The 27,995-nt window shown below is 44.3% G+C and overlaps 1 protein-coding gene across 1 annotated transcript; it reads left to right on the plus strand.

Annotated features, from left to right (window-relative positions):
• Positions 1–27,894, plus strand: LOC133353457 (myosin-16-like). The gene is made up of 22 exons (XM_061569722.1): positions 1–20; positions 463–710; positions 1,615–1,758; positions 2,921–3,077; positions 3,558–3,585; positions 4,461–4,557; positions 5,966–6,058; positions 6,315–6,378; positions 6,512–6,610; positions 6,879–6,982; positions 10,007–10,145; positions 11,918–12,036; positions 12,865–13,014; positions 15,363–15,533; positions 16,455–16,634; positions 17,779–17,905; positions 19,869–19,930; positions 20,430–20,517; positions 23,975–24,092; positions 25,839–25,956; positions 26,829–26,965; positions 27,858–27,894. Exons 2-22 carry the CDS (start codon positions 501–503, stop codon positions 27,892–27,894), a joined length of 2,442 nt encoding a protein of 813 aa, XP_061425706.1. The 5' UTR covers positions 1–20; positions 463–500.
• Positions 27,895–27,995: the final 101 nt, after the last annotated feature.

Genomic DNA, 27,995 nt, shown 5'->3' on the forward strand with positions numbered 1-27,995 from the left:
CGGGGGCTGACTTTTTCCAGGTCGGTTTATTGTTTGGTGTGCCTGGAAACACAACGCTCTGCCTATTTTGACAGAATTAGCAGAAGTTGATTTGAAAATTCCCCATCTCTTGTTTACAACTCAAACAAGTTAATTCGGTGAAGCGTAACAACAACATGAACACATGCTGTGTGACTTTAAAAAACACACCTGACAATACATTTACTTTTTGTAAGGTTCCTTTAAAACTGGTTTCAGCCGACAAAATGTGACATCTTTTTTTAAAATTCCAGGTGAATCCAATATAACCAATGTAAATTCACCAATACGTAATCAATAACCATTGGCTCACGGAACCCAGAACGGACACGTTTACGAAATGAAGCAAGAGTTGATCGCCAGGAATGACATTTGACTTGAGCCGCGTCTGTCCTCGTCGAGGTACGTCCTGTCATCATTGTTTCAATTCTTCTCTGTTTGCAGTATAAGGCTGAGTCAACTTCTCTGATCCAGACGTCACCATGCCGTACAAAGGTGAGTGTGGCGACGATGAGGACCCCATGCCATTCCTGAAGCCCACGGATTCGGAGAAGCTGGAGTTCCAAGCCCGTCCCTTTGACATCAAGAAAAACTGTTGGGTCAAAGATGAGAAGGAGGGCTTCATGCAGGCGCTGATCCAGGATGATCACGGAGACAACACCGTGTCCGTCAAGTTTACCGTCAATAATGAGGTTTGTGATTCGGTCGCGTGTTGTAAAAACAACAAAACACAACACGTCGGCTGCTCGACGACAAAATGTTAGGGATGTCTGGGGACATAAAAACAAGGCCGCAATTATAATGTATATTGGGGGGAAACATCCCCCCAATATTAAAATATGCTCAAAATGTTCCCCCCAATATATTGCTATAAAATAGATTTCTGTTTATATGATTGTGGTTATGGTTGTACTTTATAAATTCCTAATCTCTGCCATTACATACAATGAAACAAGAAATGGTAAAAAAAAAAGTAAAACAGAGTAATGTAACACAATACACTATTCGACATTTTGGTTAAAAAAAAAAGAAGTCCATCCCATGTGTTAGTGAATTTTTTAATATTTTAGGCAGGAAATTAGTTTTCAAATTTAAATATTTTTCTGGGTTGGGACCCCCAGACACCCTGGAAGATTTGGTCCCCCCCAATGCTGACTCCATGGCTACGGCCTTGCATAAAAGAAAAGCAAAACGAGGGAAGATGCCACGATGCGACGGTTATCGCACCGGGCTTGCGATTCCAAAAGTTGCGGAGCTTCAATCTTTTGGCTCAACGGCGGGAAACATTTGGCTAATGTTTGTTCTAATCCACCGGTCTCTATCCACCCAGCAGCAGAAATGTGTACGGTATTCCCACCTCTTCCAAAGACGTCTGGCCAGCGTAGAAGAGAAGGCCAAAGTAGCCTAGATCCCGTCAGTCAGCAGCAGTGTGGGCGAACAATCGCAGGGCCTGCACCTTTACATTTTTACAATAAAGCTTGTTTTTACTGTCAAGCTTGCTATCACTAAAGCTTGCTACCACAGGACCTCATTCATAGTCACCAGGTAGCTTACGTTTGTGGCTTATTGCAGAACGTCGCTTGTTCTTGTGCGCAGATCGCCAAGGTGAAGAAGGACATCGTGCAGGAGATGAACCCTCCCAAGTTTGAGCAGATAGAAGACATGGCCAACCTCACCTTCCTCAACGAAGCCAGCGTTCTCAACAACCTCAAGGAGAGATACGTCAAAATGCGCATCTACGTGCGTATGATATTTTTGTGAATTGTGTGTGCGCTTTACTTTGTATGGAGGATGGGGAGGGTTTGGGTTTGTTTATACTCGACAAGTCAGATAGACGTTTCATTCAATCACGGATATACACAGCACTGCATAGATTGCTATGCCGTTTGTTGTTTTGTTATCGCAGCAGTTAGTAGTTAGTGGATTTGGGCGATGAGTCGTTGTCAACCTGAGTTCAATCTGGCACATTGTAAATAAAGTATGTTTGGCAGACCCGCATATCACAATGATATGTATAATAATAATAAAAAAATGTTTGCTATTTAAAGGCATTCAGAAGCACATGTAAAGATGAATACATCATCATGTTAACAATGACAGAGAATGTTGTAACATACTTTGTGATGAAAAATTCAGGGTCCATCAGGCCAATTATAATTGTGAACTATGAACAGAGAAAATGTAAAATCACCGTTGTTACTAACATACTGTACAGTAAATGTCACCCACCATACTTCAATTGTGTATTTGTTCATTTGATGCAGGACATTGTTATGATTTAGTGACTTCTCTTTTAAGAATATGATAAATATGGTAGGATGTGAACATGTTAAATGCCTTTATTTTTATAAAACACCACGAATTGTACAAAACTGATGCTGACTATTTGACCGTCAAGAATGTATTTTTACATCAAGTGCTCAGAGATGCCTTTATTGATGTGAAGTGCACTATACAACAAAAAACCACATTGATCGATGTTAACAGCAATTCTTCAAATTAATAGAACATTTTTTATAAAGAGACCGGGTGTCCGGCAACATTCCCCCGCGAGATAACGGTGCGAAAGAGCCGTGCAGCTCATCGGATATCCTCCAAAGTCGACGTAAAGACTCTGATCGTAAACATTCTGCTGTGTAGATTTGAAGCTTTCGTGACTGCAAGGATTCATATTCTTAGGTTTTTTCGGTAAAGTCACGTAGGTAAAAAATAAATAAATTAATAAAAGTACAATTTTAAATAGCTGTCTCGTGCTGTGACGGTTCCACCTGAAGACGGAAGCTTGTGTTGCCTCCGAAACGTCGTGATTTTTATTTTATTTTTTATTTTACTTTCATTAATGTTAAAAAATGTACCTACGTGACTTTACCGAAAAAACCTAAGAACATTCTGCTGTGTGCAGACCTACTCTGGGCTCTTCTGCGTCACCATCAACCCGTACAAGTGGCTGCCCATATACGGGAGCAGAGTTGCCAAGATGTACCGTGGCAAGAAGCGCAACGAGGTGCCACCTCACCTCTTCTCCATCTCCGACAATGCCTACAGCGACATGCTGATAAGTAAGCGGCTCCGCGGAGCAAAGCCCACCTCCTCACTCCCGCTGCGCGCCGTGCGATTTGCGTTACGATTTTGCCTCGCTCGTGCGCTCGGAATCGCGGCGATGTGCCGGGAAGACAGGAGCACCGACACACTGGAGATTGTCCGCAGATGGAGAAAGGTGAGCGGTTGGGCCTTGGACAGAAGGGGTCAAGAATAAAATAACGGAGCGGCGGCAGAGGGATGGGAATGCGTCCAGGGGGGGCTGGACGTCCACCAAAGAGATGGAGTGATGAGATGGGTTTTGTGCGCAGGTACTGGATGTATAGTTATGTCGCTGGAATCTTGACAGGTGGCGGTGGCTCGGAAAGGACTTCATCCATCATGGCTAATGATGCAAACTTGTGAATCAACATGCATGGGTATGCACACTCGATAGAGCATCGCCATATTATTGTTGCGTGCATTTTTTTGTAATGATCTCATGTTTTTTTTACCTGCAGATAAAGCCAACCAGTCTATGCTGATTACGTGAGTAATTATTTATGCTGTACATGATTTATTATATGAGGGTTTGATTCACGGCCAAATGTAGCGTCGCTGGCCAACCACATCTGAACTATTCTAACAGCCCCACTGCACCAACCTGCACTGAACAGCATGGCGAAGTTGGGAGGCCCTCATCCAGCAGTGGATTGAGAAAGGCTTAAACGTTATAATACGAATTATTATTTTATTAAAGGAAAAGCTAGTGAGGCAATAAGAAGCTCAAGAGGCTCCATATTCATGAAAACCTTGAGGTGCATGAAATATCAGCTCAAATTTAATTACTATCACACATTAAAATAAATTAATTTTTATAATGTATATCTTGTTTGTATATCTTCTTTTACCTCACACTACATCCTCTACTTTGTCTAGATGTATCTTATCTCACTACACATGTACCTCTCGTCGCTCTTGTCAATATCTCTTCTGTCATCTCACTCGGATTGTTTGATTTGAAAGGGGGGCACACAACAAGAGAGTTTTGCTACTTAGGGGCCGCAATGGGCTTAAATTTTTTAACGTATTTATTAAAATATTTTATTTGGGTGTCTCTTGACACATACATAGCAAACACATAATGACACGCATACACGCATTTACAATATATAAAATACAATGAACGTCGCACCCAGTGGGATACGTAATAAATACGTGGAAAAATAAATGTTTGACTTACACTGCCGCTTTATGCAGAAGGCACTCTTGCTGTCACCGTTTCAGATTTCGAACGTTGGGGCTGCCACGTGCTATACCGCCTGACGATAGCCTGGTGATGATGATGATGATTACAGTGGTGGTCGCATGCATTTTTTTATTGTATATTTTGTTATTTTCCTTCCCATGTCCCATGGCATCAGCGGGGAATCCGGTGCCGGCAAGACTGAGAACACTAAAAAGGTCATCCAGTACTTTGCCAACATTGGAGGAGGCAACAAACAGATCGACCAGAGCAAGGTGACGGTGCTGTTAGACGACACTTTACACGTACGTGTGGCCATCGTGCTGCATGCGTGGAGCCCTAGGCAGCTTATCTGCGGAGAGAAAAGTCTATCCGCTGCTGCTGCGCTCAAATAGTGCATTGTGGGAACGGTGGTATCGAACTGTTATGTCCGTTGGTAATTAAAGTTATTTTCAAGTTTGTTTTTTTAGATGGTGCTTATCATTATTATTATTACCACATACAGCTTCAACCTCTAGGCATCATGTTTAATATTTAATAATTCATTAAGGCTTGTTTTATTCTCCTTCCAGAACAGTCCCAAATTACATGTCTCCCGCTGCTGGACAACCCTGTTGTGATATTAAGTTTCTTAAATCCCCCCAACCCACCTCTGTCCACCCAGCAGTACGTGACTGGTAAACAGCGTGTGCCACTTGTGCTGGGGTAGAGCGTGGGTACTCTTCCAAGACGTCTGGCCAGCGTGGAAGAGTAGGCCAAATTACCATGTAGAGACCCCTCGAGAGCTCCAGCACATTTGCAAACAATTGCATTGCTCATATACTCTGTATTTTTTTAAATGCATCTATTTTTTGTCGTCTGTTTATCTTTCCTATACTTTGCACTCCCATCGTGTTTGTTTTTGTGTATTGTTTGTTGTTGTAACTTTTTGACCCGCTCCTACTGAACATCTGTGAAATAGGAGCTTTATAGTTCATTGGATTTCTCCAGGATAAATACATATTCTGATTCTGATTTACCTTTCATAACCACGTTAAGACCCCCACATTGGCCGATTCCCTCCGCCATGCTTCACAGATTTGCAATCCCCCCGTGTCCCCTCTCACATGATCACCGCTCACGACCCAGAGCCCGATCAGTCATCTCCGATTGCACAACAGGAAAAACAATTCAATTCAGACACTTTACACATCGAGATTGTGTCGTGAAACAATGCGCCCTTCCCACCCCCGAACTGATAAGTTCCTCTGTATATTAAATGAGGATGGGGTTGGTCACAAAAAAGAATAATCAATTGTGTTTCAATGCTTTGCAATTGGGAATGTGTGTATTTGTGTCTGGTGGAGCCGAGCGTTTGAATCCGGGGGTTTGTGCATCATGGGCATAGCGATTGAAAGAAGAAGAAATTGGATCGTGAGCCACTCGTCCAAGTTTGTGGTCGATGTGTATGACAGCGTTTGCTGCGCTATGGTTATAATGAGACTTTACAATTATTATTTAGCTTCCCATTTATATTTTTGGTCTCTGTTATGAAAAAGCAGAAAGCATACCTGTGCTTTACAACAGCGGCAATCTCACAGTATATTTCAAGTCACTCAACGTAACAAAGGGTAACCTTGCAGACTGTTCTGCTTTTTTGCCTGCAGCAGGCAAAACTTAACGTACTTTTCCTTTCATGCATAGGGCTCCCTGGAGGATCAAATCATCCAGGCCAACCCTGTGCTGGAGGCCTTTGGCAACGCCAAGACCACAAGAAACAACAACTCATCCCGATTTGTAAGTCTTATATTGGTTCGGCTTTTCGATACGGTTTTACTCGAGGGGAAAATAACAGTTTTTGCGTCTCTGGGTGGTGGCGCAGCAGTTCGAGCACGATTGCTACGAAGCCAGTGTCCTGAGACGCACACATGACATGAAAAAACGATGTAAAAAGAGTCATAATTCATTCACTTTGTCTCCACTAAATGTGATCTGTGTATGTTTTAATGCACGCATGCTTCAATGTAGATTCATGCTTTTTTTGCCTTAATAGGGAAAATTCATAAGAATCCATTTCGCCGTGTCTGGAAAACTTTCCGGAGCGGATATTGAAACATGTAAGTGCAGCTGCCTTTTAACGCATATTTACTTCTTCATTATACAAGTGACATGTTTGCTAAATTTATATACGCTAATATTATTTTTTTATGATCACTGCTCATTCTGGGACGGTCTGCATTTTTTCCCCAGATCTGCTGGAAAAGTCTCGGGTAATCTCCCAGCAGCCTGCAGAACGAGGCTATCACATCTTCTATCAACTCCTCTCGGGGAAAGTACCCAACCTCCTGGGTGAGGCTTCCAAGACGTTTCTGAAACGGCTAAAATCTTTGACCTTAACAAGCGGTAGATGTAATTTAAATCACGTCGTTTGTGCGTTAATGGTGCCACGGTTTTCATGAGGTAAACCAACGCATGCGTTAATTGTCAGAGCTTTTTTTCTTACACATACAACTGAAAACAATCACCGACATTTTTTTGTTTTTAGTCCAACTTTTCTTGTTAGAACATGCAGTTGCGCTCACGTCTCTACTCTTTTGTCTCGTTTTTATCCATTCAGAGGAAGTCGGTCTGGTCAATAACCCGAAGGAGTATGCCTCCATCTCCCAGGGCGTCACCTCTGTTGAAAACATGGACGACGCCGAAGAAATGATGCTTACCGACGTACGTCGATTTCTAAGCAACGGCGCGGCCTTTTTGTCAGCCTGCGCTCACTGTTCAAAACGTTCACGCGGGGTGGTGGGTTTTTTTCGTGTCGATGCGGCAAAAAAAATGAGTGGCAGATGCGTGTCGCCGCAGCGCCGTGGGTTTCAAAAACGTGTTCGCGCGAAAGCAACCGGCGGTAGGCTCTGTTAAATACTCGACGGTAAAATGTCAGGTTTCTGTACAAGGATACGGATTTTCGTTTATAGAGTGCTTCTATAGCCTTAGCAACTCAAAACGACTCACATCATCCCATCTCAACCATTTCAATGCCCTGCTGCAGTTGAACCAAGGGGATCCCCAGGGGCAGCTCTCCCTATGCCTCACGAGTTATTTACAGCACTGGCATGTGAATGGGCTTTAGTCTGACTGCAAATGGCACTTGAGTCTGCCATTTGGGGCCGATGAATGATCTGCTCCCTAAATGTTGGTGGCACACGCAATAGCGGGCCAATCTCTATTCCAAGTGCTGCATTGTGGGTATTAGAAACGTGGTGAGCATTATAATTATTGTGGATTGAGTTCTGTGGTATCATCAAGGTGATGGTTTAATGTTCAAGACAAATTTTGGTCCAGCTGGTTCACAAGTTGATAACTAAACAATACATGCTGGTAGGTGATGGTTTGAGCCTGGTCACCTATGGCTGAACAAAACACAATTGCGTTAACATTGGCTATGCATTAAATTTCGATTTAAAGCTTTCGCGACTGCGGGGATTCATCTTCTTGGTTCTTTCGGTAAAGTCACGTAGAAGGAAAATAATAAAATAATAAAAATAAAACATAATAAAATAATTCTCACGACGTTTCAGCCACAACGCAAGCAGCCGTCTTCAGGTGGAGAACAGGTCTGTCAAGTAGACAGAGTCTGAATTGGCTGCTTGCGTTGTGGCCGAAACGTCGTGAGAATTATTTTATTATGTTTTATTTTTATTATTTTATTATTTTCCTTCTACGTGACTTTACCGATAGAACCAAGAAGATTGGCTATGCACTTCATTTGTGTAGTTCCTCGCCGTGGCTTACATCAACCATGAGTGATGCCTGAACCAGGCTGGCCTCACTCATGCCACCAACACGCACTCACCAGCATGGAAAAGTGTGGGCAAATAAACCACACGTGACTGATGAGGTGTGGGCAGGCCTTCGTCCAGCAGTGGATTGACCATGGCCTGTAATTATTCGAATTATTATATAATGTTACCACAACAACAAAAAATAATGGTGCAAGGCCATAATTTTCAGGTCGTAACTAAAAACCTTGTTTTGGAGTATTTGCCTGCTATAAACGTCCACGTGATGACTCGTCACTTCGTTGAGCTCTCATTTTCGATAGCGAGGCCACTTCTTATAAAGAGCTGCAGAGCTCAGTGGGCCTTACCTGGTTAGATAAACATAATAAAGTCACTGTATGCGTTGGGTATAAACATGATATGTGGACACTACGGATAGTCTCTTTGGGAACGTTAAATCAAGTCTGAAGATAAGCATTAGGTCACTGTCGAGAACATAAGTAGCAAAATAAATAAGCGGACAATAAGCTTCCTTCACATATCGGTCCATCAAACGAAGACCCATATATAACGGAGAGGGTCCTTACTTAGTAACATTTGTCCGTTCACTAGGATTGGTTGAAACAAGACTGACTTTGCTGATGAGACACAGTTGAAATCGCTCCATAGTTTGATTGTGTCTGAACCAATTTTGCAGAACTTACGCACACCGAGAAAGCCACGTGGCTGATGTGAAGCGTCGAGGGACGTGTACGTGAAGGGAGGGCATTGTCTTGCTTGCTTGTTTTGTCACAAACCAGACGGCAGTGGCTTCTAGGAGGTGGCCAATATGACGCTTGCCACAGACTGTCGAGGCAGCGAGCCAAAAACAACACTGCACTTGTGACTCTTCTTGACAGGTGTTTAAAATACGGCGAACAGCAAAGTAGGGAAATACACACGTGTTTTTTTTTTACACGTGGCAATGTGAAAAATATTTTTTTCATCATTATTATCAATGGATTAAATAAACAATGGTAAAGTAGGAAAATACACACGTGTTTTTTTTACACGTGGCAATGTGAAACAATATTTTTTTCATCATTATTATCAATGGATTAAATAAACAATGATATAGTAGGAAAATACACACGTGTTTTTTTTACACGTGGCAATGTGCAACACTCTTTTTTTGTTGTTTTTATTATCATCGTTATAGTAGACTAACAATGATGGCTGTCCAAAAAGACAAATCCACGTACAGTATGTGTCATCTCTGTTTAAAAATATATATTTACAAACACTACTGTTATTATTCTGAGGTCATCATAACTTGTTACTTAACACGTCTAATCTTACTTTTTCCACTACTGATAATGTATGGTTATATACAATATAAGCGTCGATGTTCATTACAAAAATTGGTGGCTATTATCACTGGCAGAGCCAGTTGGGAGGGGTGGCACATGCCCCCCCAATGATCAGATCGAAATCCCTAATTTCGATCGGATCATTGGGGTTTATTAGTAATAAATCGGCATTTTGCGACCCCCACTGCCACTTTGTAGCATATATTATGTGCTATGGACTCTATGAGATGATAGGACAATAGTCTGAGTCCATAATTGGCAATAAGTAACGGCAAAGCGGTTATAAGTGACACAGAATTGTGCGCAGTTTCGTATTCAGTTCACGACTTCCCTGTAGGCAAACACTTTCAGCGAGCGCGATGCCGATCACACAACGCGGTTCGAATTCGACCCTCGATCGATGGCTGCGCCATCGCCGCACACGCGTCGAAGAGACAAGTCCTTACTTACTAACAACTCCTCTATCATTTTTCATTGCTGGAGGGGTTGCCCCCCTTACCTGAAAATCCTGGCTCAGCCATTGGCTATTACGTTCATTGATCTGAAGAAGATAAAAAAAAGTGCGTTTGCAAATGGTTTGTTTTGTTTTTGAGATGTCTTCTTTCCTGTTGCTTGTTTGGCAGGAAGCCTTTGATGTGTTGGGCTTCACTCCGGAAGAAAAGATGAGTCTGTACAAATTGACGGGCGGCATCATGCACTTCGGCAACATGAAGTTTCGGCAGAAGCCCCGAGAGGAGCAGGCGGAGGTCGATGGCACAGAAGGTTTGCTATGTGGCCCTTTTGCTTTGTGCACTGGACGTTTCGTCGTGCCAGAGAACGTATTGTCTGTGAGTCTCGCAGCAAACTTCATTTCATATGCAATGGTTTTTAATGATCTCCCGGCTATTTCATGTGCATCGCAGGTGGTATGCAGCCACGGGATAGTGCATCTCGCATCCCACTTTGTTCGTGTATTTTCATGATAAATTTGCCCCTTTAAAAAAAACAGATAGTACAAAGTCGCTTCCTAAATTGGCCCTCGGAATAAAAAAAAAATAACTCCGTGATGCAGCCGCTGACCTCCACATGGCATTCTCTCAAACAATACACAACTGAATGTCAATATAAACTCTGAAGCTGCATACTGAGCGAAGGCACGACGTGGTCACTATTTGATGGAGGTCTTGCAGGAAGCATTGACCACGAGTAGGTCGTCGTACTGAGAAAATGATTCCATTCAGCATCCTAGCCACGGTGCATCTCTCCGACGACAGATTAAATAGCAGTCAGCTGTGCCTTGCCCATCCATCCCAAAGGCCAATTCCTTGCCTCCAATGAATGTTTTGCCCCCCCCCCTTCCCCGCCCCGCAGAAGCTAAGATTCCATTGTCTGTTCACAACCGTTAGTCCAGGCGATGTTCTTAGTCACTGTTGCGATGCGAATCTTAAACGTTGTCACACATTCTTAGACGAATCGTTCAAGATTGTGAGTTACTATTGTATCATGAACCACCAACCGCTCTAAGAAGTAGAAATGTGAACATTGTTTCGGTGAGTATTGGGTTGTATTTTATTCACTTCACAGGTAATGCTTTTTTGGTTCTTGTCAACCACTCAAATATTTAATTGAAACGAAAAAGTATCATGTTTCATAAGTATATTGAATTACACATCATGCTACACGTGCCATTGTTATGATTTAAAGGTTTTTTTTTTATGCAAAATGACAAAGGCATTGGGAGAAAAACTACACTGCCTAAAATGTCTGAATGACAAACTATTTCCAATTACATTGATTGTTATTCCCATTGAAGAAATGTGTTTATTCATAATGATAACATTATAACACCAATTATTATAGAAAGCTAAAGTGAGTCTCAAGGCACCAGGTCAGGAGATTCCTGCATTCACATCTTTGGCAATTCTTAAAATCAGCAGAGGTAGAGAACTCATCAGGACTTCTGATTATCGCATCCTCTCAACTTGACTAAATAAATAAAGCTCTGTTAAGTATGATAAATGTATGCACTTATGCAATTTCTACTTGTATACTTTCATTTATTTTGATGTATTTGTTTTTCGCGGCTTGCCAACCTTTTTTTCTATTTTGCACTCCGATCGTTTGTTGCATTGCTTGTTGTCATAACTTGCTGAGCCGCCCCGACTGGATATCTGTTTTGTAGCTAATTGGCCTCCTCCGGTATAAACAAATTAAAGAAGGAAAACACGAATGTTATGCAACAAATGTATAACGTATATGTATCCGTAAGTAAAACAATAATGCATGCAGTACCTTTAAACGAATTGAATGTATGTATTGTTAAAGGGAAACTAAAATGAGTTATCTCACTAGAAGTTAACCGTGGTTACCAGAGGAATGTGGACATGTCCATGACTGGGCTGGGCTGTAAACAGGAGATCGGCACAGTTTCATTCCTCATTCGATGATGAAAGCCACGAGCAATGATTGACATTTAATTTGAAAAACGCTCACTCACATTCATAAAACACGTTTCTTGCCCCGTTGGTGTGGCGTTCTGCTTTGATGGTGTGTAGTGGCGGACCGAGTGGCTTGCCTGGCAGGGATTGACTCAAGCGAGCTGCAAAAGGGCATCACGCGGCCCAAAGTCAAGGTTGGAAATGAATACGTGCAGAAGAGCCAAAACATGGATCAGGTATGATATGAAGGTTACACCGTGCCAGATAACCGTTTTGTCTATGTGCTATTGTCGATAAGAAAAAAATATTTATAACAGCTCGCTGCCCCTTCTCATGTTCAGTTGTGCAAGGGTGTTGCAATCATTAATCACGTCTGTTATCGAGTATCATCGTCTGGCGGGGAATGGAACATACTGCATTAGTAGCAGGGCCTTGCCTCACTCGCTTTGCATTTTTTTTGTACTAAAATCACACTTTCTAGATTTGAAGTTTTCATGAGTGCAAGGATCCATACTCTTTGGTTTCTTCGGTAAAGTCACGTAGGTAAAAAAATTTAATAAATTAAATCACGACGTTTCGGGCGCAATGCAAGCGTCCTTCTTCAGGTGGGGACAACGTAGTGAAAGCACACCGTTATTTAATTTATTTAAAATGTTTACCTCCGTGACTTTACCGAAAAAAGCAAAGAGTATAAATTCACACTGACATATGTTACAAAATCATCTAATTCAATACCCTTGCAGAACAGCCCTAATTATGTCGTAATTAACTTTTTCACGTGAACCCCGTGAGGTATGGTGAATGTGCACTCACTTTAAAACACACAGCTGGTAACTCGAATTGATGCCCGTACAAATGTATCGTGGGGTTTTTTGACAAAGCAAGTATATATTTATAGATCCTGGCTCTGTTTACCTTCAGGAGAAAACGCAGAAGAGCGTCTGAAAGTGCACGCGTGTTTTTTCTTTCTCAGACCGGAATAATGACGGCTACTTTTGGATGTTGACTCCGTATTTCCATTCCCCCCCCCCCCCCCCCCGTGTTTTTTGTACTTGTCTCAAAAGTGCGTGTCCTCGATCGGTGCCTTGGCCAAAGCCATCTACGACAGAATGTTCAAGTGGCTGGTGGCTCGCGTCAACAAAACCCTTGACACAACCAAGCCGCGGCAATACTTCATCGGCGTGCTGGACATCGCTGGCTTTGAGATCTTTGAGGTGAATGTCTGCGTCCGTTTGTCTCCTACACCGCTGTGTGCGTCAGCCGCTTGCCTTCCACATGTTACACCGCCTGGAATCGGGATGCATTTGCCCCGTTGTGTGCCTAGAGCAGTGGCTCTCAACCGGGGGCACGTGGACCTCTGACCCCTGGAGTCCACGTGAGGGTGATGTATAAACGTGTGACATTACATCACCGTGCACGAGAGTCATTGGTGAATGGTCACGTGAGAATTTGGCGATGTAAAATAGCTGAGACACAATATCAATCCACATGGTAACCGAGAACAATATGAAAGACCTTTCTAAACTCGTTGATGGTAAACGATGCGTGTTTACAAGAGGACCCAGCAAAGCGCAAACAAATGATGTCACGCGCGCAGCGTCCGCGTTGATTTTTTTTATTCTTTTACACGCTTTTTATGAACTCGCTCTGTCTGTTGTTGTTGTTGTGTTCTCAAATCTTGTAACTCAATTTTAACCCACTTCCCAATGTGGTATCGACTGCAAACTTCGTATACTTATGTCATACTGATGACAATACTATATTCTATCATAAAAAAATAATATATATTTTTTAACATTCTTTTTTATATGTAATGTTTCGGCTTGGGTCTAATTGTCCACGGTCAACTGACGTTGGCTGTAATTGGCCACGGTCCCTTACGTTATGGCAAGCTTCGGGGCCACTTCCTAGAGTCTTGGAGTTCTGCCATTACTAGTAAATATCATTAAAGCGTGTATTTTTTTAAAAATTTATTTTAAATATTGCTTATTATTCGCTTGCAGTCACTCGCGAGTTAGGGACACCTCACAAAATGGACAATTGGTTAAAATATTTACGTTCATTGTTCATAACATTTATTTCTCAGAACCATGTTGGGGGTCAGGCAAGACGGGGTGGGTTACTCGGTTGTAACAAGATTCAACAAGGGGAGTTACAGCAGCCAAACAAACGTTGAGAACCACTGCCCTCGAGCAATAATAATAATAATTAGTCTGGAATGCTACGTGACTATCATTTTTAATAGAGGTTTTTTTTTTTGTTAGATCGCGTAAATATATAAATGTGTTGTTAAACCCGCCACCCACCGACACAGCCAACTCGTAAGGGTTGTCACGTAAACAGAACGTGCCAATTCGTCACTAGTACAGCAACACCGGTGTGGTGGAGAGCCAAGCCACAACATTTACAATCTGAGTACGACGTGCGTTAAACTAACTATCATTTTGTTGACGGGGGAAAAACACGAATAACAGTAAAGGACACATCCTTTATGGCTCGGCTCGAAACGCGGCCAGCCCCATAAAGTGTGGCCAGGCCCTGAATATATATTAGATGTTGAATGCTGTGTGTCCTGCAATACCCACACCTATTAGCAAAGTTCTGCAGTGTAGAGGAACACATTTGTCCGTACAACGTGAATCATTAACCTGGTGAGTTATGTTGATTGAAAGCCCTTCTCTCCACCTGTTGTTTAGATATCACCCACTGAGGATTATTACGTTTGTCTTCAACTTCAGAGTCAAACCTCTGCCAGCTAGACACACTGGGGTGAGATGCATGCTGGGTATAGGCACTATCCGGCATACTGCAACGTAATTGATACCAATGCGTGCATGTAATTAAAATGTAATGCAGTTTTCATCAAAGAAATGTGATTGACAAGGAATGACAGTCGACTGTATAAATACACAATGTACATTTTTGTTGCAATTGAATAGCTAGCGAATCACAGCTGTGCAGTTTAATCTGGGCCACCGTCACTGTGAAGCAGATGATGAAGCTAGGCCCAATGTTTAGTGGTTGTGAAAGGTTGCTGGGCTTGAAGCATTTTTATTGGGTTTATATAATAATGGAACCCAAAACATTGTGCAAAATCCAGAGCACTAGCAACGTACACAGCATCCAGCATAATGGATTTCAGAACCCCATGCAACAGACAAGCAGAGATGTATAGCATTTCTACGTACGTATCAATGTCATCCTGGACACCCGTGCATATGAGATGTTCCATTTGGAGGGATTTTTCCAGGTGAAATATTTTCGTGAATAAAATGAAATTAAAGTGTACACGGTGTAGATTGTCGCTTTAGAATCGCGAGTGCACACACGCTGCCACGATTCAATCACGCGCACACGCAACTCAGAACAATGGCACCTGCAGAAAGTGGGAGCACAGTACTTAGTGTTATATGGCTCAAAGGTTGAAACTGGAAAATCCTAATGGGTTCTAAACGTGAGTGAGTGACGATGCCGATATTGATAGCGACGATGACTTCGTTTGTGATGACGACGACGATGATGACGATGATTATGGTTGTGTCGCCAACGTGCCTGCGTGAAGTTCAACAGCTTCGAGCAGCTGTGCATCAACTTCACCAACGAGAAGCTGCAGCAGTTCTTCAACCACCACATGTTCGTGCTGGAGCAGGAGGAGTACAAGAAGGAGGGCATCGACTGGGTCTTCATCGACTTCGGCCTCGATCTCGCTGCCTGCATTGACCTCCTGGAGAAGGTTTCATGTCCAAATTTCAATTTGCCTTACACTTTACTTGTGTGTGTGTGTATAGTGCCATAAGCGTGCCATAAGCATGCAACGTGTATCCAATCCTGAGATTCGCTTCTTTACAAATGGCTGTATGGGAAAATGTCCCTGGCATTTCAGCATTCCAATGCGCGCCATGGCCAGATGCATGTTGTGCGGTGTGCGTTTATTGTGTTTGTTATTGCTGTTGATTGGAAAAACAAGTTCTGGGCTGTTTCGCAGAGTTACGAACAGGCCCAGTAATGAACGCGGCCTGAGCAGTATGAATTTCCATGCTGAGCGGCAGAGGCAGCGCTCATAAATACATCTTGATGCGAAGCTCTTCCTGAATCCCAATTAAACCAAAGCAATTACCAATGCACATAAAATTCACAACAACGAGGCTGCCCACATTCATCATGGCCAATTGAGATTGCCTCCAAAGACAAAGATCCCCCGTATAGCCTGTAGCAGACGGTTGTGGCAAGTGCTGTTAACGAGCACCTATGAAGGCGGGCACGGCACACGAAAGGGTGGGTGGTGAACACCACACCTGGTCGCCTTTGTCTCCCCAATGCCGTTGGTTGCATTTATGTTGAACTTCTTCCGCATCATACGTAGCCAACCGTGCAAATCGGAGGTTAGCACTCACTTAACGCTAAAAGTCGACCTCGGGGAGGTCCAGGACCGGTTCAAATAATTGTCACCGTTGTTGGCCGTGAGCGAGACTCGAACTTGGGTCACGGGGTTCATCACGTAGTGTCGCGCTAACCGCTTCACGGCGCTAACGAACCCAGCGGCAGTGTAGCGCTAACCGCTAACCGCGACACTGCCACCCCAGCCCACCTTTAACGTGCGGTTCGTTTTTTTTTCCAGTAATTTCTATTTCTAACGTACTTCTCCCCTGTGCAGCCGATGGGCATCTTCTCCATCCTGGAGGAGCAGTGCGTCTTCCCCAAGGCCACGGACGCCACCTTCAAGGCGGCCATGTACGACAACCACCTGGGCAAGTCTGCGCCATTCCAGAAGCCCAAGGCGGGCAAGAAGGCTGGGCAAGAGGCCACCTTCGAACTCGTCCACTACGCCGGCACGGTAAAAAGGCATCCCGACAAAGCGTGCACACGAGTCGTGCATAAGCTGAGCGCGTGATGGCTCAGGTTACAGTCACCATCGGGCAGCCGCTGTCAAATTGGCTTTGTCCGCGAAGGCCGACGTGGGAATTTTGACAAAAGAGATTTAATGGACGGGGTTTAGTGGTCGTGGGTGAATGAAGAAAGCTGATGTCATGTTCGTGATGCATCCATCCGTCCGATCGATCAGCTAATGACCTTCACTCTTGAGTCACCCAGCTTCGCTGGCAACGGCACTTCAAGTTTTCTAACATCAAATGTTATTGCGTGGGGGCTAAGCTTTATAGCGTGCTGTTAAATTTCACAAGGGGCTGGTCTTGTTAACTTTCTATAGGGCTCCGCAGGGTCACTCTGTCACACCGTCACCCGTTGCGCTTTGCAATTGTGCCGCTGTGTAAATTTAGTGGTTAATTCAATTACCCCGCGTTGTTGGGAGGTCGCCAGGTTAGCTCAGGGGTCCGGAGCGCAGAGACGGCGGTGCCGAGAGCCCGCGCTTGAATCTGGTCGTGATTGAACCGGGCTATCGAGTCTAATCATGAGTCGGTTGCCTCAGGCTAGCTACCAAAATGCCTGCATGAGAATTAAAAAAAAAACACGAAAAAGGACGCAGCGTGACATTTGTGTGCTGCACTTCCATTTGGCCAAATTTCTGGCGATGAGAATGAATAAAATACCGTCTTGACTGTCAATGCGACAAACATGACTCTGTGCCAAAGCGTGCATGAAAGTGCTGCCCCCTAGTGTTTAACTCCGATTACTTGACGAGATTTCCTAAATTCTGTGACTATCTCCTTACAACGGATCGTCGGGGAGGGCAGAGAAAGCGCTTCAAGGATGTCCCTTCGTCAAGAACAACTTGAAGAAGGGCACCAACTCATGGATCACCTCAGCAAAGGCGGTCGGGCGTGGTGCTGGCCACCCACCCCTCGTGTTCTGTTCCGGCCTTCATAGGTGCTCGCTAACAGCACTTGCCCCAACAGTCTGTTAAGACTATACGGGGGGATTTTTGTCTTTGGGGAGGGGGGGTCGGGAGAAATGCACTTCTCTTGAAAATTGGGGACGAACCGATTTAGCATATAAACACATGCAACTGCGTCGTCTCCCAGGTGGGCTACAACACGCAGGGGTGGCTTGAGAAGAACAAGGACCCGCTCAATGAGACGGTGGTGAGCCTCTTCCAGAACTCCAGCATGCCCCTTCTGTCAGTGCTCTTCAAGGAGGAGGAGGCAGCAGGTGATGCCCGCAACGAGGTGCCGCGAGGCAAACGCAACCCCTTGTGTCAGTGCCCTACCTTATTACAGACCAATTCGGACATTATTGGTCACCTCCATGCCACCTTGTGCATCTCAACGTTCATCCTACAAAGTCCCATCACAAGGGAGAAACACAAACAGACACAAAACATGTTGTTGCCCGTATTGCAACGGCTGCATGCCGTATGGACCTGAAAACTCAATTTCCCTGTACAATAATAACCCGTATGGGTTGACAGCTGTTCGTATGCCCGAGTGCACGCCAAAGTCGTTTTGGCAGGAACCTCTCGCTCGCCAATCAAGGATGGGGCGCTGTGTGGTGCAGTCCCGTCAGCCACCACACTCCCAGGGCCACTTGCCCCAGGAGTGAGCTTTGTCTGCGTCTCTGCTCGCTACTAACCGCACTTGCCCCGCAGTTTGTTCGAGGCTACACAGGGGAGCTCTGTCTGTGTCCTTGCTCGCTACTAGCCGCACTTGCTCCAGCAGTCTGACAGAGGCTACACGGGGGAGCTTTGTCTGCGTCTCTGCTCGCTACTAACTGCACTTGCCCCATCAGTCTGACAGAGGCTACATAGGGGAGCTTTGTCTTCGTCTCTGCTCGCTACTAACCACACTTGCCCCAGCAACCTGTTAGAGGCTACACGGGGGAGCTATGTCTGCGTCTCTGCTCGCTACTAACCGCACTTGCCCCAGCAACCTGTTAGAGGCTACATTAAAGTATGCATAAGTACAGTAAGCGACATTTCAGACGCTTCTTCAGGCACAAATGTGCTATGAAGGGGGGCCATTGCCCAGAACGTCGCCCATCACATATCAATTATAATTGATACGTAATCAATTGTAATGATTTGATTACATAATGGTGCCACAGTTACGTGGTGGGGTAGATTTTTCTCCGGGCCCTCCGGTTTTTCCCTCTACATTTAGAATCAACGTCACGCATTCATAGTATTTGGCTGCTATACATTTCCACGTGATAAGCCACTTCGTTGGGCTATCGTTTGTGGCCAGGTCGCTTCTGAAAAAGAGCTACATAGCTCATAGGGCCTTTCCGGGTAAAATAAAAAAAATTTTAGTTTTTATTTTAGTTTTTTTTTGTTTCATTCCCAGCCAGAGCTAACATCGGTGGTGAGTGATATCTTAACCAGTCCTTGACCTCCCTACCCATGCCCTCCACCAATCCACACTGACCAGCGTGATGAAGAACGGCCAAATGACCTCCAAGCCCAACACGGCATGCGGAGGCCTTCATCCAGCAGTGGCATGATGAAGTGATTGAGATCGTTGTTTATGATTGTGAATGTGTCTATTTACGCAATTTTTGGCGTAAATCTACCCCTTGTTTCCGTTACTAATTGTGGTAAAAATCAGCTAACGTGGTGCATTTTTAACATTACATCAACATTGATAAGATAATAAAGCAACAGTGGCACTTAATAATCACAACCACAAATAGCACATACACGGTTGCGCCATTGAACAGTAAGCGAGTGACTTTTCAAATAATGACTGTGTACGTCACTGTTCTGTTCTGAAAATACCTCGTGATGAATTTCGATTTAAAGCTTTCGTGACTGCAGGGATTCATCTTCTTGGTTCTTTCGGTAAAGTCACGTAGAAGGGAAATAATAAAATAATAAAAATAAAACATAATAAAATTATTCTCACGACGTTTCGGCCACAACGCAAGCAGCCGTCCTCGGGTGAAGAACAGGTCTGTCGGAAAGACAGCGTCTGAATGGGCACCACCAGGCTTGGCAGCGTATATTTAAGCTCGTGATGGTTAATTAATGATTTAGAATATGTAACTGGGCTTTGTTGTTACGCGTTTGTTTTGTCAAAACCACAATGCACAGGCGCAACTGGCACAAGAGCGGAGTCATCGCTGTGAAAGCGACGCGTCGTTCCTTTATCTTGTGGCATCTATTTTTACTTCCCCCCAGCCGGCGCCAAGCAAAAGCAGAAGAAAGGATCGGCCTTCCAGACCGTATCAGTGTTTTATAGAGTGAGTTCACCTTCCTTTATATAATCCAGCTTTTGTCTAAGTGTGTGCTGCACAAGCACAAAAGAGCCTTTTTCGAAATGTTTTGCCTTTAATATAATTTGTATTGCCTTGGAAAGGAGCCATTGCCCAAAATGTTTGCCTATTTTCATATATATATGTTTTCCTTCTTAAAAGCGTGGACTTGTTTTTTGGCAATCCAACTGGATAATCGGCACAACTTGCACGCTTTTTCACCACTGTGATTTTCATCTTTCATATTCAATCTCGAAGACAGAGAGCAGATCGATTTTATTTATTTCAGCAGTAAGGGCCCAATGAGTTGTTAAGCCCTATTTCACAGGCGTCCTGCGACGGGTACAGACGTTATACAGAACAGATCTTAGCAACACAATCGCGGTTACGATGCATTCAGTAAGAATCTGCTTTAATGATATATCACACGCGGTGTGCTCTCTGTAGAGACAATTTGTGTTTCCCACTGCTGCGTTCTGCAATCCAGGAGCAGCTGAACAAGCTCATGGCGACTCTTCACAGCACCTCTCCTCACTTTGTCCGCTGCATAGTCCCCAATGAGTTCAAGAAATCAGGTGAGCTAAGTCTCATTGATAATAAAGTACCGCTGATTTATTGAAGTGTAATGCGTGCAGGCTTTCGTGATTAATATTATGATTCGGAATACATTTCTTGGGGCCAGAGCACGGTAAGGAGAATGTGTGTCCTGTACCCTCCTCCGTCCAAAGACAGCCGATTAATAACAACGCTGTCAGGCGATAAACAGACAAAGCGATTCATCTTCTTGGTTCTTTCGGTAAAGTCACGTAGAAGGGAAATAATAAAATAATAAAAATAAAACATTATAAAATAATTCTCACGACGTTTCGGCCACAACGCAAGCAACCGTCCTCAGGTGAAGGACGGCTGCTTGCGTTGTGGCCGAAACGTCGTGAGAATTCTTTTATTATGTTTTATTTTCTACGTGACTTTACCGAAAGAACCAAGAAGATGAATCCCTGCAGTCACGAAAGCTTTAAATCGAAAAAAAAAGGCAAAGCAATGTATCACCGCTTCGGAAGCACCACCGCTGTTGTTGGAGAGGAATCCATGCACATTTTACAATTGGGTACCACGTTCCGCCGGTCGTCATGACCAGCATCCTCATGTGATCTGACCCAACACAATAATTGTGCATAATTATTGAAGTGTGTTCGTCACTCTGCTTGTAACTCAAAACCAAATGTAAAACGAGGATGAGCAACGAACTAAAAGTAAGCAAAAAAAGCAACATTTCCATGTTGCACGTGTTTTTTTTTTGTATTTCAAAAAGCGTGACCTGACCTGGAGAGCAGGCAATACCGTTTCAAGGGGCCATTGGTCCGTTGTGATTACTTTCTCGGAACACCTATGGGTGGATGTCTGAATTACTATATTTTTCAAATCATCGTCCGTCATACTGCTACCGATGTGGGAAAAAGATGCTTCTCCATTATTCTGCTTTTAACGAATGAAATAAAACTACAGTGGTACAATAATCGTTCCCTGTGTGCACGGGATAGCCTTCCTATGCGCTGGGCTGCAGTGGCGAGACCCTGGCGTTTATCCGCCTGGGGTCAGTGGGGCATTGACCTGGCCGAGTGAACCGCAGAGGTTTGCGGTTCAAGCCCACGTGGCCGTCCCGTTGAAGACTGTGCGTGCATTGACCAAAACATATTTTCGCCTTCTGCTTCACAGTGGATGACTGAGATCATAGTAAAACAAAATATATATATAAGGAGATGTTTTGAAAACTGTCCTTCCACTTTGAAGAAGAGCCTTACCTGAAACTTTGTCTTCTGTATACTTTTGTATTGCTCTGGAGAAGAGGTTGTAAGCCGTGTGTGGCGGCCAATTTTTTTTTATTTCGTTCAATTTTGAAAATTACTTTCAAATTACAGTTGAGTAAAGGCAAGCGCACAGCAACGTTGGCCGTCTTGTGTAAAACGACTGCAGACTATGATTGTCTATAACACGTGGCGCCTTCTTTTATATAGCCTTGCACTATAAAGAATGGCACAAACACCAAAAGTGCTTTTGAATTCATTTCTATTCAAGTTGAAATCTTTCCTGACACCTTCCTTGCTCGACAGGGCAGTACATGTATAATTTTACCCGGCACTTTTTGAGGCACTGTTGGTAGATCATGCAGAAGGGATCGCGTGACGTGATCACAGATTGGTAGGTCTACGAAAAGCCAGGACAGCAAATATGTTACTCACATAACCAGGTAAGGCCCACTGAGCTACGTAGCTCTTTTTTCAGAAGCGACCTGGCCACAAATGACAGCTCAACGAAGTGGCTTGTCACGTGGAAATTTAAATCGGCAACCAAATATTCAACATACCTGGCGAGACGGCCCAGCACGTTGGCCGTTTGCAGTTAACGGTTCGAATCCAGCGGCCGCCCTGATTAATACTGCAAGTGTAATCATAATAATTAATGTGTGCCGACGTCAGGGTCATAATTTCCCATATTCGAAAATTACCTGCAAATTTACTCGATTGGGATTCTACTTAGCGACTATTGCCACGTACTGGCAGACTCATGCACGAGCTCACTCTTGCAAACGAGACTCATCCTGAACTCTTGATTTCTCAACTGGTTCAACAAAATACACTTAACCTAAGTTAACCGTCATCCGTAGGCTTTTTTTTTACCGTGCGCTGTTTTTTTTACCACATGCAAACATTCTCGTTAAAATACCCAACGCTCCTGAACAAGTATTGACCAACCCTGTGGCGTGACCTTGTTTAAAGAGGGAGGGTGGGGTGGGGGTATACAAAAACCCAGGGGCGGGTGGTGGCGAGTACACGACACAGTCAGCAAGGTTGGCACGTACGGTGCGAAAAAAGTTCAACATATCAACGTAAACAAGCTGCAAACAAATGTGAAGCGGATCGAAAACGATACGATCTGCATTTGCCTATCGTGCATGATGCTCCAGCTCTTCAATGGATTGCGTTAACTCCACTGGCCGGTAGGCAAATAGCAGTGGCAAGACAGCGGAATCTTCGTGTAGAGTCGGAATCCGGGCCAGTGACGCAGCTGAAGGAAGCTGGTCCTTGGGAGGGAGGGGAGGGAGGGGAGGGAGTGGAGGGAGGTAGGGGAGGGGAGGGTAGGGTAGGAAGGGGGGGAGTGAGGGGGGGAGGGAGGGGAGGGAGGGAGGGGCCTTTTTAGCCACCCCAGACCCGTCCAGATCTTGGGACATTCAGTTTTTCAAGGTTACATGAAAACAACAACAATTATTCTTAAGTGCTGAAATGCATCATGATTTATGCAAATGTTCTTTATTTTCAAGTCATTGCGAGTGAATTATTCTCACCGTATAACAAGTGAATGGAAGGTCAATAAAAAAAAACCTGGAATAAGCAATGAATCTAGAAGTTGGCAGTTAATGTCATCCTGCCATTCACATGTGTAAAATGTTCGGGGCACACCAGATGTCAGAGGCTGTAACCATCAAGCAACACTGCAGCAGTTGTAAACCAAGAGCGATATTGCTTTTGCACAAATTGGCAATTTTTATTTCCTAAAAATAAACACTATCTGTAAAATGATGCAACTAAACGCAACGACTAGGAGCAAAATAAGCCGATAAAAAAATCTTAAATTCCAATTTGGAATTGAAATCAGTTTAACCACACACTTTAAGTGCATACATACTGTACATACGAGTATAACACACAAGCAGATCTCTGTTTTCAGCCACGGAAATATCTCAACGTTTCCAGATTTCTTTTAACACCATAGACATGGAATTGAGCTTGGCTTAAGACGTCCATCACATAATTTGAGGCTTGTGGGCAATTAGAATTTCCATTCTAGCAAAGTACGATTCGTCGAAATCCTAATGCCGTCCTGCAGAGACAGGCGGCTGCATTCCTTGAAGTCACATTCTTTTTTTGCGCGGAGGTTTGCGTGAACGCGACGTGCGGCCCACACAGTTGCCCCGTCGCCTCTGTGTTCTTGCTGCTGTGTGATCTAACGGCCTCTGGCCTGACCTTCACGCAGGCATGGTGGACGCTCACCTCATCCTGCACCAGCTGGCCTGCAACGGCGTGCTGGAGGGCATCCGTATCTGTCGCAAAGGCTTCCCCAACAGAACTCTGTACCCCGAGTTTGTGCAGCGGTAAGCCTGACCACCCATCCCGTTGCTGCCAGCAAATCACAATTGCCTCCGTGACAGAGGTCGCAACCGGGTACCCGATACCCGTACCCTACCCAATACCCGGCTACCCGTACCCGGCCAGGTACGGGTACGGGTACCCATTTGCGACCCTGGTGCGGCCGGATACGGGTACGGGTAGGCCGTGAGTCACTGGTGAGTAACCGTTTGTCACTCATTTCAGGTAGGGTACGGGTAGGGAACGGGTACCCGTACCCGGCCAGGTACTGGTACCCATTTGCGACCCTGGTGCGGCCGGGTACGTGTACGGGTAAGGAATCAAAATCCGTTTGCGACCTCTGCTCCGTGATCAAAGAGACGTCGGAAGGTGCGCGCATCTGCTCAGGGGCGGGGAGATGGCCGAGACGTGAAAGCACGTTCGCCACTTGTTGCATCGTTGCTGTTGGAGCCCAGCGGCCACCCTGGGTAACACAGTGGAGTAATTAAACTTGAATACTTGCATTCTGCTTCGTGGTGAACGTCAACGACCTCATGACGTTCTATTTTTTTTTTTTAGTAGGCTATGTGTGCCAGTGTCATAGTTCAACTTGGCAAAATTACCAAAATTACTGAATATTAAACTAGATTCGAATATTACTTAAATGTGGAAAAAACAGCATAGTAACAATGCCCCCCACTGCTAAACCAAGGCCCATTTGCAAGGCCATCTTGAGTCACATAGGGAGATCTGCCGTTCGGGGTCTCCTTGGCCATACTGCAGTAGGGCATGGTCGAGATCAGATGTGATAAAGCGCATTGAGTTGGTGAGACATTTGAGTGCATTACAAATGCAAATTCCTAAGCTTAAATGCAAATCCGTATTTGTTAGTGGCCCTGAGTGAGTCACAAAATCCAAATTTCCTTGCCTGGGGGGCAAGCTTTTTCATAGCGTGGCATCTGTTAACTTATCCCAAACTACAACAATACCTGCACTTATTGTATTGACTCTGTAGGCATGATGAGTTGAGTCATGCGCCCGTCTCGAAAGCTGAGCGAGTCAAGATCCTCCAAATACGGCGCACACCTGAAGTCAATTTATATCAGCGGCTGTCAAAATATTTTGTTTAAGAAGTAACAGCAAAGTTACTCTAGATGTATCCGAGGCTCTGTCCCTGGGTGCTATCATTCCACATGCACATCCTGTTTTGTCAATCCGCCGCTGTATGGACGGCCTCCCCATGCTCTCCATGCCATGGGGGATTCGTGTCCATGCTTCACCACGCTGGTCAGTACGGGATGGTCAAGGAGGGTGGGAGGGGGTACAGAACAGCAGTGGATTTTGCTTCACTGCCCTCTACTGCCCATGTGTGTTATACGCATGCTGGCGACCCGTCCAAGCACTATCCAGGCTCAACATCTGCTAAGCTTCCGAGATCGAACAGGGTTGGATGCTTTGCGCATGATGTTGTCGTATTTACGCGGCATTACTACCTATACAATGATATATACTCAACGCATGATTGCTATGTTTAAAGAGAGAAATTTATTACCAAGTTATCAAAAAAATGTTGATATGTTTACATGTGTGTGTATACTTTACAGAAATAAAAACACGTCTGTGTATATGCTGTATCGCAATGTGTAGTTGGTAGATTTTCTGTCAAAAAGTGTTTATGTAGTTCGAGATTCATGACACATTTCGATTTTTTTTAAAAAAAACGTGTTTTTTTTAAAGGAATAATGTCACCGTGCGTTTTCTTTATCTCTTAGTTACTCAATCATTAACCCAGTTGCTGGAAAGACGGAGACTGATCCTAAGGCCATCACAGAGAAGGTTTTGAAATCCACATATCTCGTGGAGGATGAGTATAGGATTGGCTTCACAAAGGTGAGAGAGAGATGCAAAGCGTTGCAAGCAGGAACGGGGGACCGATTCGTGCATGTGCTTTCAGCGCCACCGTTGCCCTTGAACAAAATAATATTCCATTGAAAGATTAATATTTGTTGATTTTGCGTGGAGTAAAATCAACAAATATCATACGAATGTTTTTGCCGTGGTGAAAGTGAATATACATTTGCATGTATTTATTTATTTATGTGGCGTTGTGATTATTATTGCATAATAGGCTAGTGACGTATTTATTCATAGTGATTTGTTTAAAATGGGGAACCCACACAAACAGCATAGTTTATGAAGTCACATTGGTACTTCATTTCATTATCATCATCATACATGATCAAACCATTGCTGTATGAAGGACTCCCGAAGCCGTCACCCTCTCTGAAGATCCCACGATGTAAAAGTCCACTTGTACCCAAAGCTGATTTCATGAAGACGATTGCTCGTGTTGCGATCGAAACGTCGTGATATTTTTTATTACTTTTCTATCTACGTGGCTTTACCGAAAGACCCATAGAATATGTATTCCTGCAGTCACGAAAGATTCAAGTCTGATTTCATCACTCCATTTCCTCGGCACGTTTAATTATTCTTGACCATCGGCCATCATCCATCCTATCCAGCGAAGTGCCCTTCCCCAATCCCACTTACTTTTCCCAACAGTTTAAACAATAGTCATGTACCGACCCATGTTCTCTCATCCCTGTGTTCCTCGTTCTGTCCTTCAACGTAATTTCCACGTTTTTGCTTTTTTGTAGTTGCACGTTTCAGTTTTGTTCCATAATTATATATTTCTATTCAAAGAGAAATTTTCTCTTCAGGGGGTAATCGCACTTGAGCCATTTGCATCCCTTGTGCAGGTGTTTTTCCGGGCCGGCGTTCTCGGCAAACTGGAAGACATCCGCGACGACTGCATCTGCCGCTTCATCACCAAGCTGCAGGCCTCTTGCCGCGGCAAAGTTTTCCGCCGTGACTTCCAGAAGGTCCTGGACAAGAGGTGAGTTGATTCCCTGCCATTTCCATGTATTATTAAGGGTCTCCGGCATCTCGGGAACGGTGGTTGGAATACCTCTTTGGCGGCATCCATTATTTAAGGACCGTTTCCGCTTATTTATTTGCTGCATGCATTTAACTAAAGGCATGAAATATTAATTGACTCATGATCAGAATTATACTTTTTCTTTTGTATGCGTCGCTTTGGCTTGGCCTTAAAAACAGATTGTGGGCTCTTTTGAGTAATTTATAAAAATGGAAATGTTGCAGCGTTTTTTTCTCTCGACAAAATGTAAGTGTTGTTTTAGATACTGGTAAATCAAAAGGGCAAAAAACCCGAACTGCTCATCAGCCAACATGATCATCATCCAAGCCTTTGCTTCGGTTTTATTGTTGTGTTTTAATATCAGTTCGATAAGTGTTCATGACCAGATAATGCAATCATCAGATCCAGGCAAACTTTGCAGTGTAACGAGGACATATTGAACTAAAATGTCACAGATGTAGCTGCCTCTCAGTGTCACGTCGTTATAAATTGCCCAATTACGGCACCAGTTGCACGAAGTCGGCCCAAATTCCACATTTAACGTTTTAACATTCGCGTGATGACACAGTAAACGTGATAGCGCGCCGATATTTTGTGACTCCAGCGGTTACAAAATCGAGGGAAATCAATGGGTTAATTATGTTTACGCGACCCCAAATCGGGTTGTGTGCTTGTGCTGTCGGCACGGTCGGTCATTAGAGAGCGGCGCTCGTCGTCACATCGCGACACAAGCCTGGCTCCTTCGCGTTCGCGAAAGGAGGTCAAAGGCGGGTCTCGTCCTATTATCTGGTTTTACCGTGCGGTTGAGTTTCACGGGGGGGCTGGGGACCTTGATGCCTGCCCCCGATAGCGAGTGCGGTAGCATGGACGGGCTGCCTGGCGGTTGAGCCGAGGGAATGTTTGGGCATGGTTTTTGCCCCAGATAACGACGTTAAAGCCCCGGCTTTGAAGCCCACCGGTCTAAGTACACCGGTGAGTTTACGAAGGA

Source organism: Lethenteron reissneri, chromosome 44 (genome assembly GCF_015708825.2).
Source record: "Lethenteron reissneri isolate LAM-NWPU_2019-01 chromosome 44, ASM1570882v1, whole genome shotgun sequence".
Classification (NCBI taxonomy): Eukaryota; Metazoa; Chordata; class Hyperoartia; order Petromyzontiformes; family Petromyzontidae; genus Lethenteron; species Lethenteron reissneri.

What these genes read in the sequence shown, in the direction of transcription:
- LOC133353457 (XM_061569722.1), top strand. Translation starts at nt 501, where the DNA reads ATGCCGTACAAAGGTGAGTGTGGCGACGATGAGGACCCCATGCCATTC. An exon ending in ACAACAACTCATCCCGATTT is followed by an intron (nt 6,059 to 6,314) that starts GTAAGTCTTATA and finishes TTGCCTTAATAG; the next exon opens with GGAAAATTCATAAGAATCCA. An exon ending in CAATGAGTTCAAGAAATCAG is followed by an intron (nt 20,518 to 23,974) that starts GTGAGCTAAGTC and finishes ACCTTCACGCAG; the next exon opens with GCATGGTGGACGCTCACCTC.